General features: G+C 45.2%; 1 protein-coding gene across 1 annotated transcript in view; it reads right to left on the bottom strand.

Annotated features, from left to right (window-relative positions):
• LOC128705976 (golgin subfamily B member 1-like) overlaps nucleotides 1-13,742 on the bottom strand; it is a 120,442-nt gene that overhangs the window by 23,815 nt on the left and 82,885 nt on the right. Inside the window, exons 5-7 of the mRNA XM_070093845.1 lie at nucleotides 12,498-12,680; nucleotides 10,678-10,811; nucleotides 7,464-7,648 (exon numbers count right to left, since the gene is read on the bottom strand). Of these exons, the coding sequence (XP_069949946.1) occupies nucleotides 7,464-7,648; nucleotides 10,678-10,811; nucleotides 12,498-12,680 (502 nt within the window). The remainder of the gene's footprint in view (nucleotides 1-7,463; nucleotides 7,649-10,677; nucleotides 10,812-12,497; nucleotides 12,681-13,742) is intronic.

Here is a 13,742-nt window from a genome sequence, read left to right as displayed (position 1 = left end):
TTAGAATCTCCCATAAGCACAGTATCAACAAAAAGTAACTGTGCCAATTCCCATTTTGTATTTGATTCCCCATAATTTAATCCCACCCCTCTCCCCAACACCCTAGCATTTACTTCTTTTACAACCCCATCTATAAATATATTAAACAGCCATGGTGACATTACACATCCCTGTCTAAGACCTACTTTTACCGGGAAGTAGTCTCCCTCTCTTCTACACACCCTAACCTGAGCCTCACTATCCTCATAAAAACTCTTTACAGCATTTAGTAACTTACCACCTATTCCATATACTTGCAACATCTGCCACATTGCTCCCCTATCCACTATCATATGCCTTTTCTAAATCCATAAATGCAATGAAAACTTCCCTACCTTAGATATTACATTGTAGGTTATCTATGCACTGTCACAATCAAGTTACATGGTAATTGCACTGTCTAGCACTGTAAATGGGACTCTGCTTTGGTTTTAAGACCCCTGTGTACTCGCCTATTCATGGTTGCAGGGGCGAAGTCATAGATCCTGGCCCCTGGCACTTGATAATCCCTATTCCAATTCTGCTCTTATTTGTCAAGGTGTCGACTACTGCTTCACAATGTTGTATCTATGTATCTTGTAATGGCCATTTAGGGTGCTGTGGTTATTTGGATTCTGTCATCTCATATACTTCTTATGCACCATATTAAGTTCTTCCAAAGTGTACATAATGTTTTGAGTATTTACTCAATCACTAACTTGTAAATACACAATACTATCTGACACAGACAGACAGACACACACTCAGGTAAGGAGAGAGTGGGGGAAGTGGGGACAGATGAAGAATAACACTGGAGAGGAATGTCTTCAGTTGAAGAAACAGTGCCAAAACAATTAACCCTGCAGCAAAGCATAGATGGCAAGATGAGGACAGTACAGCAGCAGGTAGCTGGTGGTGATGATGACAGGGAGGTGCTGCAGTTCAGGAAGATGAGGACAGTACAGCAGGAGGTAGCTGGTGGTGGCGATTATGACAGGGAGGTGCTGCAGTTCAGGAAGATGAGGACAGTACAGCAGCAGGTAGCTGGTGGTGGTGATGACAGGGAGGTGCTGCAGTTCAGGAAGATGAGGACAGTACAGCAGGAGGTAGCTGGTGGTGGCGATTATGACAGGGAGGTGCTGCAGTTCAGGAAGATGAGGACAGTACAGCAGCAGGTAGCTGGTGGTGATGATGACAGGGAGGTGCTGCAGTTCAGGAAGATGAGGACAGTACAGCAGCAGGTAGCTGGTGGTGGTGATGACGACAGGGAGGTGCTGCAGTTCAGGAAGATGAGGACAGTACAGCAGCAGGTAGCTGGTGGTGGTGGTGATGATGATGACAGGGAGGTGCTGCAGTTCAGGAAGATGAGGACAGTACAGCAGCAGGTAGCTGGTGGTGGTGGTGATGATGACGACAGGGAGGTGCTGCAGTTCAGGAAGATGAGGACAGTACAGCAGCAGGTAGCTGGTGGTGGTGGTGATGATGATGACAGGGAGGTGCTGCAGTTCAGGAAGATGAGGACAGTACAGCAGCAGGTAGCTGGTGGTGGTGATGATGACAGGGAGGTGCTGCAGTTCAGGAAGATGAGGACAGTACAGCAGCAGGTAGCTGGTGGTGGTGATGATGACAGGGAGGTGCTGCAGTTCAGGAAGATGAGGACAGTACAGCAGCAGGTAGCTGGTGGTGGTGATGATGACAGGGAGGTGCTGCAGTTCAGGAAGATGAGGACAGTACAGCAGCAGGTAGCTGGTGGTGGTGGTGGTGATGATGACAGGGAGGTGCTGCAGTTCAGGAAGATGAGGACAGTACAGCAGCAGGTAGCTGGTGGTGGTGGTGGTGATGATGACAGGGAGGTGCTGCAGTTCAGGAAGATGAGGACAGTACAGCAGCAGGTAGCTGGTGGTGGTGATGATGACAGGGAGGTGCTGCAGTTCAGGAAGACGAGGACAGTACAGCAGCAGGTAGCTGGTGGTGGTGATGATGACAGGGAGGTGCTGCAGTTCAGGAAGATGAGGACAGTACAGCAGCAGGTAGCTGGTGGTGGTGATGATGACAGGGAGGTGCTGCAGTTCAGGAAGATGAGGACAGTACAGCAGCAGGTAGCTGGTGGTGGTGATGATGACAGGGAGGTGCTGCAGTTCAGGAAGATGAGGACAGTACAGCAGCAGGTAGCTGGTGGTGGTGATGATGACAGGGAGGTGCTGCAGTTCAGGAAGATGAGGACAGTACAGCAGCAGGTAGCTGGTGGTGGTGATGATGACAGGGAGGTGCTGCAGTTCAGGAAGATGAGGACAGTACAGCAGCAGGTAGCTGGTGGTGGTGATGATGACAGGGAGGTGCTGCAGTTCAGGAAGACGAGGACAGTACAGCAGCAGGTAGCTGGTGGTGGTGATGATGACAGGGAGGTGCTGCAGTTCAGGAAGACGAGGACAGTACAGCAGCAGGTAGCTGGTGGTGGTGATGATGACAGGGAGGTGCTGCAGTTCAGGAAGATGAGGACAGTACAGCAGCAGGTAGCTGGTGGTGGTGGTGATGATGATGACAGGGAGGTGCTGCAGTTCAGGAAGATGAGGACAGTACAGCAGCAGGTAGCTGGTGGTGGTGATGATGACAGGGAGGTGCTGCAGTTCAGGAAGACGAGGACAGTACAGCAGCAGGTAGCTGGTGGTGGTGGTGATGATGATGACAGGGAGGTGCTGCAGTTCAGGAAGACGAGGACAGTACAGCAGCAGGTAGCTGGTGGTGGTGATGATGACAGGGAGGTGCTGCAGTTCAGGAAGATGAGGACAGTACAGCAGCAGGTAGCTGGTGGTGGTGGTGGTGATGATGACAGGGAGGTGCTGCAGTTCAGGAAGATGAGGACCGTACAGCAGCAGGTAGCTGGTGGTGGTGATGATGACAGGGAGGTGCTGCAGTTCAGGAAGACGAGGACAGTACAGCAGCAGGTAGCTGGTGGTGGTGATGATGACAGGGAGGTGCTGCAGTTCAGGAAGATGAGGACAGTACAGCAGCAGGTAGCTGGTGGTGGTGATGATGACAGGGAGGTGCTGCAGTTCAGGAAGATGAGGACAGTACAGCAGCAGGTAGCTGGTGGTGGTGGTGGTGATGATGACAGGGAGGTGCTGCAGTTCAGGAAGATGAGGACAGTACAGCAGCAGGTAGCTGGTGGTGGTGGTGGTGATGATGACAGGGAGGTGCTGCAGTTCAGGAAGATGAGGACAGTACAGCAGCAGGTAGCTGGTGGTGGTGGTGGTGATGATGACAGGGAGGTGCTGCAGTTCAGGAAGATGAGGACAGTACAGCAGCAGGTAGCTGGTGGTGGTGATGATGACAGGGAGGTGCTGCAGTTCAGGAAGACGAGGACAGTACAGCAGCAGGTAGCTGGTGGTGGTGATGATGACAGGGAGGTGCTGCAGTTCAGGAAGATGAGGACAGTACAGCAGCAGGTAGCTGGTGGTGGTGATGATGACAGGGAGGTGCTGCAGTTCAGGAAGATGAGGACAGTACAGCAGCAGGTAGCTGGTGGTGGTGATGATGACAGGGAGGTGCTGCAGTTCAGGAAGATGAGGACAGTACAGCAGCAGGTAGCTGGTGGTGGTGATGATGACAGGGAGGTGCTGCAGTTCAGGAAGATGAGGACAGTACAGCAGCAGGTAGCTGGTGGTGGTGGTGGTGATGATGACAGGGAGGTGCTGCAGTTCAGGAAGATGAGGACAGTACAGCAGCAGGTAGCTGGTGGTGGTGGTGGTGATGATGACAGGGAGGTGCTGCAGTTCAGGAAGATGAGGACAGTACAGCAGCAGGTAGCTGGTGGTGGTGGTGGTGATGATGACAGGGAGGTGCTGCAGTTCAGGAAGATGAGGACAGTACAGCAGCAGGTAGCTGGTGGTGGTGATGATGACAGGGAGGTGCTGCAGTTCAGGAAGATGAGGACAGTACAGCAGCAGGTAGCTGGTGGTGGTGGTGGTGATGATGACAGGGAGGTGCTGCAGTTCAGGAAGATGAGGACAGTACAGCAGCAGGTAGCTGGTGGTGGTGGTGGTGATGATGACAGGGAGGTGCTGCAGTTCAGGAAGATGAGGACAGTACAGCAGCAGGTAGCTGGTGGTGGTGATGATGACAGGGAGGTGCTGCAGTTCAGGAAGATGAGGACAGTACAGCAGCAGGTAGCTGGTGGTGGTGATGATGACAGGGAGGTGCTGCAGTTCAGGAAGATGAGGACAGTACAGCAGCAGGTAGCTGGTGGTGGTGATGATGACAGGGAGGTGCTGCAGTTCAGGAAGACGAGGACAGTACAGCAGCAGGTAGCTGGTGGTGGTGATGATGACAGGGAGGTGCTGCAGTTCAGGAAGATGAGGACAGTACAGCAGCAGGTAGCTGGTGGTGGTGATGATGACAGGGAGGTGCTGCAGTTCAGGAAGATGAGGACAGTACAGCAGCAGGTAGCTGGTGGTGGTGGTGGTGATGATGACAGGGAGGTGCTGCAGTTCAGGAAGATGAGGACAGTACAGCAGCAGGTAGCTGGTGGTGGTGATGATGACAGGGAGGTGCTGCAGTTCAGGAAGACGAGGACAGTACAGCAGCAGGTAGCTGGTGGTGGTGATGATGACAGGGAGGTGCTGCAGTTCAGGAAGATGAGGACAGTACAGCAGCAGGTAGCTGGTGGTGGTGATGATGACAGGGAGGTGCTGCAGTTCAGGAAGATGAGGACAGTACAGCAGCAGGTAGCTGGTGGTGGTGGTGGTGATGATGACAGGGAGGTGCTGCAGTTCAGGAAGATGAGGACAGTACAGCAGCAGGTAGCTGGTGGTGGTGATGATGACAGGGAGGTGCTGCAGTTCAGGAAGACGAGGACAGTACAGCAGCAGGTAGCTGGTGGTGGTGATGATGACAGGGAGGTGCTGCAGTTCAGGAAGATGAGGACAGTACAGCAGCAGGTAGCTGGTGGTGGTGATGATGACAGGGAGGTGCTGCAGTTCAGGAAGACGAGGACAGTACAGCAGCAGGTAGCTGGTGGTGGTGATGATGACAGGGAGGTGCTGCAGTTCAGGAAGATGAGGACAGTACAGCAGCAGGTAGCTGGTGGTGGTGGTGGTGATGATGACAGGGAGGTGCTGCAGTTCAGGAAGATGAGGACAGTACAGCAGCAGGTAGCTGGTGGTGGTGGTGGTGATGATGACAGGGAGGTGCTGCAGTTCAGGAAGATGAGGACAGTACAGCAGCAGGTAGCTGGTGGTGGTGATGATGACAGGGAGGTGCTGCAGTTCAGGAAGATGAGGACAGTACAGCAGCAGGTAGCTGGTGGTGGTGATGATGACAGGGAGGTGCTGCAGTTCAGGAAGATGAGGACAGTACAGCAGCAGGTAGCTGGTGGTGGTGATGATGACAGGGAGGTGCTGCAGTTCAGGAAGATGAGGACAGTACAGCAGCAGGTAGCTGGTGGTGGTGATGATGACAGGGAGGTGCTGCAGTTCAGGAAGATGAGGACAGTACAGCAGCAGGTAGCTGGTGGTGGTGGTGATGACAGGGAGGTGCTGCAGTTCAGGAAGATGAGGACAGTACAGCAGGAGGTAGCTGGTGGTGGTGATGATGACAGGGAGGTACTCCAGTTAAGGAGGTATACAGTAGGATCCCCATATCCGTGGGGAATACATTCCTAGGATCTACTGTGGATACCAAAACCATGGATTATAGCAAACCCTACATAGAAGTCCTACATATACCTAAAGTTTAACTGATAAATTATGCACAATAATTGGAGAATTATAATTTTTCACTGATGGGAAGCTCTTCACGGCTTCTCTTAGGCTTTGAAGACCTGCCAGCTTCTCTACTTTTGCACTTTTGGGCCATTATTATGCAAAATTAGGAGGTATTTTTGGGCCACAGTAAACCTTGGATAACAGAAACAGCGGATACCGAATCAGTGGATACAGATGTTGTACTATGTATCAGCAAGCAGTGCAGTGTTGATCTGAAAACTTATTGTGAATTCATGGTTCGTAATCAATTCTTGAATCTTATGAAGTCTTCTGTGGGTAAGTGGTATAGGTATGAGGGGACATCCTTCTTGTTGATGTGACTTTTAAAGAAAGCAAGTCCAGTGGAACCCCAATGCTGGAACGTATTGGACCTCAAACAAACCGGAGTCCCAACAATTTTGATCAGGAAAAATTGACCTGGTGTTTGAACGTTTTTTTATAGTCCAAATGCGTTAACTTGTTTAAAATTCAGTTGTAAAAAAACTTTCAGGAAAGTGCTCAATACTGCTAGGGATAAAAAAAAATACAAAACTAAAATAAATACACTAGGTACATACAATACTTACCTTAAAATACAGCACCAATCACCCTTCCCTTATGCAAGTATTGCACAAAAAAACAAAAATAGTGGAAAAGCAGAAAAAGCAATGAACAAAATGAACAACAGCTCAACTGAAAACTGCCAAAAAAGAAGGACAACAAAATGGAGCTGAAAACAAAGGGCCCTCCTGTGGTTCCTTGGGGTATACGGTAGCTTGATTGCTACCGCACTGAGCTCACATATTGTGGTCCAGGGGTCAATCCCTGGTACAGCAGGAAAACATTAGGATGTGTTTCTATAAGACACCTGTTGTCCCTGTTTACCCTTCAATAAAATGGGTACCTGGGTGTTAGTCAACTGGTGAGGGTTGCATCCTGGGACAAAATTGATCTAATTTGCAGGAAATGCTCTGTATAATGTGAGGCTTTCTATACAATAGTATGTCATTGATGTCAGTTATGGTCTGTATATCTTGTACGTGTAGAAATAAAGATTATTATTATTATTATTATTAAAGTGTGGTGTAGAAGCTGAGGTTTCTCCATTCAAGTCTGGGGACATGGTTGTCAGCTTTTATGTTATCTTAGGCACTGATGAGTGGCTTGAATTTCTGGGACTGAGATGTTGGTAGTGGTGCAGGGGAGAGAGACTGAGATGTTGGTAGTGGTGCAGGGGAGAGAGACTGAGATGTTGGTAGTGGGTGCAGGGGAGAGAGACGTGGCATTCTGTAGTCCTGGGATGATAACTCAGGAAAGAGTGATTGAAAGTTAGAAATATAACTAGTTTACTTAACTTACAAACTAGTTATATTTCTTACTTACTAGTTACATTTCTAAGTTAAGTAAACAGAAATATAGACATAAATAACCCACACTTAGGAGAAAGAAGCTTATGACAATGTTTTGGTTTGATTTTGACCATTAACTAGTGACACACTAACACACAAAGGTAAGGGAGCCAGTATATCACTAGTCTGACAGTGGAAAGACCAGAAATACATACAGTTAGAGAAGATAAGGCTGTGAGTGGTTGTATGGCATATTTTAGTCATTAATTGGGTTGAGCACACATTACTGACTGAAAGGTCAAGCAGGCTATTGCTTCTAGAAAGTCACAAGTAGACTAGGTGGAAGGTAACTTACTAAGTGTGTAATCGGCATGTCTGGTAGCAGTAGGGGTAGGTGGAGCAGTGTGAGGGGTGAACATAGGGGGAGGTGGTAGACCACTGATAGTTATTCTCCGACCCATGCTACTAGACACTGCACTCTGCAAGTGTGACAGAGCTTTCTGTTCCAGTGTGTCGTTCAATTCTCGAAGCTCAGCTAACCTGCAATGTAACAAATGAATCAGGGACCAACCAGCATTATTATTATTTATAACACACCGGCTGTCTCCCACTGAGACAGGGTCACCCGAAAAAGAAAACCACTTCTTTTTACTTTTAGTAATGTATACAGAAGGGGTTACTAGCCCCTTGCTCATTTTTTTGTTTTTAACCTCACTGGTTATGCAAGGCAGAGGACCCTACCAGTAAACACACTCACCACTATTCCATTAATCACTGACTTGACAAGTGCACTACAGTACTATCACAATTTATATTACTCTCTGAACTACAACATTCCCAGTCCTCCTTCAGAGTGCAGCCACTGTACTTTCCACTGCCAGGAGTGCAATATTCTATGTATGTACTCCTTCAGAGTGCAGGCACTGTACTTCTTACTTTACAGATTCACAAATACCACAAATAACCCACACTCTGCTAAGTGCCAGGTTACTTGTGTATTGTTCCAGCCGTTGTATTGTGACTTTTTATTCTCTTTGGGACTCAAGTCTGGGTAACCAGTTTCCCTGGAACCCTTCATACAAGTTACCTAGGTCACATTTCAACAGTACGTACCCTGTCTTGTTACTGTTATGTTAAAACATTCAACTCTCAGAGGTCAAACAGTGTCTAGGGATGAAAGGAAATTAACAATATATTCATAGGGAAGCAATTAACCCATAAGGGTTGTATAGTACGTGAGGAATGAAAGGTAGTTAGATTTCGTCTGAGAAAGAGGAAAGTAACTCCAGACTGAGGGACTGATTATTGACTCCAGGCTGAGGGACTGATTATCTCAAACTCCTCCCCTTACACCATTCTTCTTTGTATTGGACTGATGAAGTCACTGTGTGGCAAAACATTTTCTCAATAAAGATTCCCATATGTTGCACAAGTGTCTCATTCTTGGACCAGTATTGTTTACTTTTTATGTTAGTGGTTTAACTTTAATGTTGGATACTCAGAGATGATTATTATCTGATTATATACAAGTTTACATCCAGGTTTTGTATGCAGAAGATATAAAGTTCTGTTTTAGTTCTCTGTAACTGGATACTGGCACTTAGATGACACAGAAAATTGAAACTAAATGAGGATAAGACAAATTTTGATTATCAAGGGAGTAGAGATTGGAGATCTTGATGCCTTTGATTTTGATACTGCTAGATCGTATCTTGTATATCTCAGCTGTACCGTTGCACTTAGCTTCTCACATGACTAGTCGAGCCTTTACGATTCACTTATACAGTGGGTTAGGTTCCAAAGAACACAATCATTTATTAAGTGGGCAATAGAGCTAAGCCTAAAACACAATGTTTGATTCGGCTCAGTTAGCTGATGTGCGTGTCACCACCGAAAACCATCTTAAGAGCAAGCCAAGCACTAATAATAATAAACATAATACACAATTGAAAAAGTGCTGTATATGGGAAACTCTACAGTGAAGCACCTTAAAGCAAGGTACTCCTGTAAAGTAGAACCCCTGTATCCACAGATTTGGTTTCTACAGTTTCAGTTATCCATGGTTTACTGTGACCCTAAAATAACCTTTAATTTTGCTTAATAATGGCCCCAAAGCACAAAAGTAATGATGGTGACAATTCTTCAAAACATAAGAGAAGCCGTGAAGTGCCTCCCATCAGTGAAACAATGCTAATTTTCCACTTCTTGTGCATTTAATTTATCAATTAAACTATCGTAGGTATGTGAATGAAATACAACTCGTATATAGGGTTAGTTACTATCCACAGTTTCAGGTATCCATGGTAGGTCTTGGAATATATCACTCACAGATACCTGGGAGACTACCATATAAGGTTTCCCATAGCTTGGTTGGTAGGACACTCAGCTCACACACCAAGTGTTTGTGGCTCAGTCCCAGATACAGGTGAAAACAATGGTCATATCTCCTTACATTTTCTGTCCTTGTTCACCTAGCAGTAAGATGCCTGGGTTAGTCGATTGGTGTGGGTCACATCCTGGGGGGTGATAGTATACCTTAGATAAGGCTGAGCTTTGAAATGAACTGAGGTAGGATAACAGCTCTGAGTTTGTAACATCGATTTGTGTATAAAAAAAAAAAAAAGGGGCTAGTAAACCCTTCTCCTGCATAAATTACTAAATGTAAAAAGAAGAAAAACTTTAGTTTCCCTCTTTCAGGTCACCTTGCCTTAGTGGGAAGCAGCTGGTATGTTCAAAGAAAAAAAAAAAATGCCCTCTTGCCTCCAGTGCATACTGCTGATGAGGACTCCAGTTCAGTGTTGAAATATAGAATCATTTCCATTATTTTCTTGTCTATATGCAGGATACCTTCAGCACACTCATCTTCTCTCAACCATAACTATGATGTAAATACTGTTCTAGTTCATGAATATTTCAGGTTACATTGTAGCAAGCTGACTATGACAGTGTCGGAGGGTTGTTGTAGCCTTGTAGCCTGCTCTCAGCGCCAGACTTCCTTACCTGGTCAACCAGGCTCTTGCTGCCAGTGACTGCTGGCCCAAGATAACATTACAACTTTGTTACTCACAGTTGTCAGACAACTGTACCTTCTCTATAATATATCCCTTCTCATTCTTAGTAAGGTGCATTAATTATTTTCAAATATAAATAGAGCCTGGCTCATGGCCGGGCTCAGAGAGTAGATAAACTCTCGAAACTCTTCAAAGGAGATAATATTCACAAAAAATTCACTTAACCCATGAGAATCATATAATGCTTCACAAAAATTGAAAACTCCATGGGGAAGTGGAGAAGAATCCTACCTCCGTAAGTTGTGTGTCATAAGAGGTGATTAAAATGCCGGGAGCAAGGGGCTAGTAACCCCCTCTCCCATAAAAATTACTGTCTGTATAAAGAAATACTTTCTGAAAATGTTTCTTGTTTTTTGGGTCACCCTGCCTCAGTGGGAGACACCCAGTATATTGAAAAAAATTTGAGATTATTATATATAAAAAAAAAAAAACAGCAAAATTCAGTAAAGCTACAGAGAGGTCAATAAAAAAAAAAAAGCAAGTGGTGTGAAAACTTACTTTTGGTCAAGGGATGGTTCAGGGGAGACTGAGGCAGGTAACTGGTGGCTGAGACTTAGCTCTCGGCTCAGTTCTTGTGTTTGTCTCAGAGAAGCACTTAACTTGAGCTGAAGTGCATCTCTCTCCTCAAGAAGCTGCCCAATGAAAAGGAAAAAAATTACAATAAGAAAAGATGCAGATTTTAATTCTTGAGCTCTAGATGACTAAGAGGAGTAAATGATACTCGACACATTCACTGAGAGTCAAATATATCAGTGGGAACAGTGATGCTGGCCAGGATCTACACAACTCACAGCTCCCTCTAAATTTCCTGCGAGTGCAAAATTTTGGCATACAGATGAGAGAATAGGTTTGTGCGAGGGTTGCGAGAAGTAAAAAAAAAAAAAAAAATCCTACTTCATGTATTTTATGATAATAGCTAACCTCTGACCTTGCATTTTGGTTAAAATGGCGACCATGAGGTATTTTCTAATTTTTTTTAATGATTTCATTGGTTGTTTCATGGTGTCATTAGACAGATCAGCAGACATACTAGTGACACTGAGGAGATTTTAGTCAGTTTCAGAGTGGAAATGGTCTAAAATAGGCCTGAAAGTGGCAAAAATGTTCAATTTTTGACAATTTTTCTGGGAAATGGGTGGAGAACAAAAAGAGCAGTGAGTATTCCTTGTTTTAGTTTATTAGCCAAGAAATGGGGGACTTAGGTCAAAAATTTTTGTGTTACAACGGATTCAAAATAAAGAGCAAGTATATATCAAAGAGGAGAGACTTGGGGGAGGCGATTAACGAACAGAGGAACGTTGCTTCAGTGGCAGCACTGCCTACACTTTTTAGGGTTGTCTTTAAATTGGAATTTTCAAAAATAGTGTAAAATTGATGAAATTACCAACATGGTTTGAACAATGGAACTGGCCTAAAACAGTCCTCAAAGTGAGAGAAATCATTGTTGTGTGAAGTGCTCCACAACCTTCAACTTGACATCTGCATAATTCCATCAGTAAGACTGAACAGCTAATATTTCACTGATGGTCCTAGTATTTTATTTTATTGTCACGTCGGCCGTTTCCCACCAAGACAGGGTGGCCTGAGAAAAAACTTTCATCATTCACTCCATCACTGTCTTGCCAGAGGCGTGCTTACACTACAGTTATAAAACTGCAACATCAACAGCCCTCCTTCAGAGTGAAGACACTGTACTTCCCATCACCAGGACTTTAGTCCAGCCTGCTGGTTTCCCTGAATCCCGTCATAAATGTAATCTTTCTCACACTCCAACAGCACGTCAAGTCCTAAAACCCATTTGTCTCCATTCACTCCTATCTCACACACACACACACATGCTTGCTGAAGTCCAAGCCCTTAGCACACAAAACCCTCTAACCGTTGCTAAGCTGACACCTGTCCTGCCTTACTTTCAGAATTCTACCCCATTATAGAAGATAAAATTACAGTAATTTTTTTTAGTGACAAAAGGAATTCAATCTGAGGATTATTGACAGTGAAAGGTTTAAATGCTGCTGACATATTTATTAATGAAACATATGTGTCAGCTGAGAAGTTTTATCAAGTCACTGACTTACTATCTCTAATATGCGAGCTAAATGTTGCCTTTAATAAAAGTATCAACTGCATTGGCCATTCCATCTTATTACTGATATACCAGTCCAACTCTGGGCCAGGCTTGTCTGGTGCTTGCCTGATCAACAAAGCTGTTCCTGCTGGCTGCTCACTGGTTCACAGATCCATCACAGCCAGGTTGGGTCAACAGTAAACTGAACGACATTTAAAAAAAATAAAATTACGAGACGGACAAGAAGTACCTTAGTGATCTCCAGTGAGAGTTGTTGACACCGCAGGTCCCTCAAGTGTAGCGAGGCTAGAGCAGCTTCTAGCTCGGTGCCGCTGCTGCTGCCGCCACCACCGCTGGATGGAATGAATACAGTGTCATCACCATCTTTACTTTCTCCTGTAAACTTGTTCAGGGAGTCCTGTGCAGTCTCAAGCTGAAATATTTACATTAAAACAATAAGGACTAGTTTACATACATTTTCCATTTCACAAACCCGATCACAAAGATGACTTTGTATCTGAAGCAGCCGTAGCTTGAACCAGAATATATCTTGTACTAACACCAGCCATTACTGCATCTAAATCCATCTTAGCAATCCACAGAGGTGAATCTTTAGTTTTTAACCCTTAAACTGTCCAAACGTAGATCTATGTTTGTACCACTAGCACTCCAAACGTATATCTATGTTTTATTTTTCCTGCCTTCAAATTTGGCATGATTGGCCTGAGAAGCCTGGTCAGCATAGAATGGGTCTTAACACTCAGTGTGTGCAGTATTAAAAAAATCTGGGACCACTTAGTACCTTGTGGGAGCACCAGTTGAATTGAGCGCCAGCTAGAGCGAACAGCATGGCAAACACCAGGGATTCACTGATGTCATGTCATATTAACACTTCCCTTTTAAGAGGAAAGTGATGTTGACCCAGAGTTTGTGGCTTTGAGATGAATGTGGCCATAAGTGGTCGAGGAAATATCATAAACCTTGATAACCCATGTGCAACATTTGTGCAACATCCTTTCATTTCTGATACCACTGGTAGTGTCACCCTGCCAGAATGTCCTATAACCTATGCCCTAAGTAAAGAAATGATTCTGGAACACGTGTAATACATATTTGGCAAGCTAACCGGTTGGGTAGCTGGCTGGGTGGCTGGCCGGCCGCCTGCCCGACCAACCGACTGAGGCTCGCTCTCTCTCTGTATCTGTCTATCTATATCTCTCTCACAGGTACACATAAGTACATTTATTATACATAGTGTAAATTACCTAGGATAACCCAAAAATTCCAAGCAAAGTGCTATACAGTGCTTGTAGATATAAGGCATAATAAGCATGACTGGCAAATAATACACATTTTCACATGATCAGGAATCATACGTGACTCTGCATCGTGTGTAATACATATTGGTTTATGAGCTGTTCTCTGAGACATATACAACCAGATGAAAAGACAGACACACACACAGGTAGACAAAGACAGATAAGCAGAGCTAGGC

This window comes from Cherax quadricarinatus, chromosome 43 (genome assembly GCF_038502225.1).
Source record: "Cherax quadricarinatus isolate ZL_2023a chromosome 43, ASM3850222v1, whole genome shotgun sequence".
Classification (NCBI taxonomy): domain Eukaryota; kingdom Metazoa; phylum Arthropoda; class Malacostraca; order Decapoda; family Parastacidae; genus Cherax; species Cherax quadricarinatus.
This window is presented reverse-complemented; position numbering and strand designations above follow the sequence as displayed.